Source organism: Coffea eugenioides, chromosome 11 (assembly GCF_003713205.1).
Source record: "Coffea eugenioides isolate CCC68of chromosome 11, Ceug_1.0, whole genome shotgun sequence".
NCBI lineage: Eukaryota > Viridiplantae > Streptophyta > Magnoliopsida > Gentianales > Rubiaceae > Coffea > Coffea eugenioides.
The window spans coordinates 1,553,136-1,556,895 of NC_040045.1; the positions used below are offsets into that span (position 1 = coordinate 1,553,136).

General features: G+C 35.2%; 1 protein-coding gene across 1 annotated transcript; it reads right to left on the reverse strand.

Moving 5' to 3' along the window:
• Positions 1-460: 460 nt before the first annotated feature.
• On the reverse strand, positions 461-1,330 carry LOC113751522 (18.5 kDa class I heat shock protein-like). Its single transcript, XM_027295559.1, has one exon. It carries the CDS (start codon positions 1,145-1,147, stop codon positions 665-667), a length of 483 nt encoding a protein of 160 aa, XP_027151360.1. The 5' UTR covers positions 1,148-1,330; the 3' UTR covers positions 461-664.
• Positions 1,331-3,760: the final 2,430 nt, after the last annotated feature.

The window sequence follows — 3,760 nt, forward strand, 5'->3', positions numbered from 1 at the left end:
AGATAACAAATAATTTCTGACCATTAATTTGCTATCCAACTCATATGTCAGTCGTATTAGAAGATTTTTAATTTTCAATAATCTGTTAATAAAATGTGTCTTATTATACTAAGAAAACCGATTTACGATTGAATCGGTCGATCCGAATCTCAAAGATGAATCGAACTTGAGTGGCCATCGACAAAACTGTTTTACCATGGTTTTGATGGTCTATCCTGGCGGTAAATTTTCTAATAAAATCCGGAGTTGATTCCGTGGGGTCTAAAATCCGTCATCTCGACCCTTCTCCCCACATCTTCAGCGTCTTTCATGAAAATCTGACATCAATTGCTCCTCCAAACACACATCCAGATCTCAGTTAAAAATGTTGAGCATCTGAAATCACTTAATTCTTTTCGCTGAACATAGGATATATTCCGTGGTGGATATAAATATAAATTAAGCCAAGAAGAAAACTCTAGTGAGAAACAGGTATCTACCGATAACTTTTTATTTCAAGAAATACAAAGCCCTTTACACAAAATTCATCATCATCCACACAGCAAACAAACAAATTCATACAAACGGAGACATCTCACAACCACTTTGCACGCTACACCTCACTCTCTTTTATTCTTGTTTCACATTCAGTTTCCACAGAGCTTAGCTTAGCAACCCAAAGCATTTAGCCGGAGATCTCAATGGCCTTAACATCAGCCTTCTTCACTTCCTCTTTCGGCACGGTGACGGTGAGCACCCCATTCTCCATGCTGGCCTTCACCTGATCCACCTTGGCGTTCTCCGGCAGCCTGAACCTGCGCAGGAACCTGCCGCTGCTCCTCTCCACCCTATGCCACTTGTCGTTCTTCTCCTCTTGCTCCCGGCTCCTCTCTCCGCTAATCTGCAGGACCTGGCCTTCCTCAACCTCCACCTTCACTTCCTCCTTCTTCAGCCCCGGAAGGTCGGCTTTGAAGACATGGGCTTCGGGAGTCTCTTTCCAGTCGATGCGGGCGGTTGCAAATGCAGATGTATCCCTTGCTGTATCTGGGACGTTCGCCAGACTGGTGTTCGAGAAAGGAAAGCCTTCGAAGGGATCCCAAATGTCAAGTGAAAATGGGACGAAAACGTTGCTTCTTCGGCCACCGAAGACGCTTGGAATCAGCGACATTTTCAGGAGAACTGACGGTGACGATGATGTTAACTATTTTGAGATCTTATAAAGTTAAACAGAGATCTGATTGTACCGTGAGATTCGATCAATTCTTGTCGATGATGATGAAGCAGCTGAAGGAGGTTCATATTTATAGGAGAGGAGAGGCAGAGCCCAGAGTTTTCGAGGATTTTCGTGAATTGATTGCCCAACGGATTAATCTGGAATTCTTTTGCTTTCCCTATAAACTTCTACGATCTTCCTTCATGATCTAGAGGGCTCCGGACAAGTTGCTTTTCTGACAAAGGCTAAATTACAAATAACCCCCCGTCATTTCATCTATTATCACATCACCTCCTAGTGTTTTAAAATATTCACTTTATCTCTCTCTGATTTTATATAAAGTAAAATTTTAACAAAAAAAAAAAAAATTATACTAACTAACGTCATTCGTTGAAATTCATAGTGTATTTAAATGTTAAATTAAATGATGACTTTTGCACCATATGTAAAATAATAGAGGAATAGGATAAAATGAATATTTATATAAACCATGGAGGAATAAGTAGATATTATGATTTGATCATAAGCACTTTGAAGCATTTTTCTATAATCATTATAACTAATTGTGTATTTCATTCATTTTTTCACTTTATACTAAAATCACATGAGAGTTGTATAACTATTTTAAAATGTTAAGAGGCTCATCTGCCGCTATGCAAAACCACAAGGAGTTACATGTAATTTATTTGGCCTTTAACGATAGGAACCAATTTGCCGTTTGGGGGGAAAAAAAATCTAGAGAGCTCTGGATGGTTCGAATTGGAAGGCCCACTTAATTCTTGGGAGGCATGAGATGGACTTTTGCAATCTGTTTGGAGCACTAGGCGTGCATATCAGCCCAAGAAGATGAATTACAAGTTACAGCCCAAGTTCAATTGTACATGTATATTCGGCATTTATCACGCCAGAGATTTCTTGTGAAAAGGTGTTTTTTTCCCTCTTGTGAGAAGTTAACTGTTTGGATTCTGATCTTTTGGAGAAAAAATTTTATGCTTTCATGAATATTCCTTCGACACAATTTTTAATTGCCATTTTACTTTACGTATACTGTAATTTTTTTCTCAAAAACTTCTCCAAAAAAAAAAATGCAATTCAAACGAGCAGTAAGTCTTTTATTTCTCTCTTGTGAAAAGTTAAGTCTTTTTTTGGTAAATAAACATCCAACAGAATTACGCAGTAGAAATGTCACATATAATTATCACAGTTTGGTTTAATTAAAGTTTCGTATGGGGACCGGAGCAAACTGCAATGAGACAAAAAATCCTCTTTCTGATGAAGTGGCTTGTTCAACGAAAGGATGCGCTATAAAATTTAACGCTTACTTATGATGGTACATAGAGGGTCCTAAATTGGTAATTTGTTATCAATTAAGTGTAATATTTTGCTGATTAAGTTGTACATTTTGTTTCAATAGAGGAATAAGTGCATCAAAAAAGGCGGCAACATATTAATACTCTACCATGGAAAAAAAATTGAGATAAGTCAGAAATTAGTCTTGTTTGGATTGCATTTTTGACAAAATTTTTTTAAAAAGTTTTCATGAGCCTATTCTTTCATACATTTTTCAATTACCTTTTTACTTCACATACATCATATCCGACAAAAAAAAATAAAAAAATATTACAGTAATTTTTCTTTAAAAACTCCACAAAAAATGCAATCCAACTGATCAAAAGTTGTTATTCGAGGTCTTTGTTTATTTGAGGAGATGCATATTATAAGTTGTTATTTGAGTTTCGGTGGACTTGAAGGTATTAATTGTTAGTAAATAATTTGCTGTTTCAAGTTCCCTTTTTTTTGCCATAACTTCACATCGTTTCAGGTATTTACAAATTATTCCTAAGCCTACAGAACTCCAATTTGTAATAGTAACTATTATCTGAGATCACTTGAAAATTTAAGAAATTTGCTTTGTTGCTTAAATGTTCATCAGCATTAACTTTCTTTTGGTTGCAGGCAATGTTGTTAAATTTGGACCAGACAATGATTCGGCTAAACTATTGTGCTAGGGATCAATTGGTCGGATAGGTAGGACCATTCTAAAAAATTCGTTGACCTCAGTATGATGTCATGATTATTTTATATTTTTTATAAGTTTTAGAAATATTGAACTTAAGTTATTGGTTATATTCGGCCATCCACATAAAATGTTACAAAGATATTAAGCTTGCAATCAAATATACACCTAAAAATTATATATAAAAATGTGAATTCATATCTAAAATATGTCCATTCTCCAAAATTACTTGAAAAACTAAATTAAAACAAATCATACCCAATTCGACATCTTTTTGTTGGGAATATGGTTTTATAATACAAGTTAGAATCACTGATGATAAATTGATAAGAAGATAGGGATGAGAACTTCTTAGTTTAGAGATCATTTGGGAAAGCGAGTCATTTTAATATTTACACTAGGTGAGTGGCATTTTCTTATTCCTATTAATAGATGAAAGTTTTATAATTTAGGTAACTTAAATTATGTTTCAGAAAAACAAAACAAGTTTGAAAATCGGGTCAGTCAGTTGAACAAGGTCACTAATTTGGCCTGTTTTAGACGATTTTGTC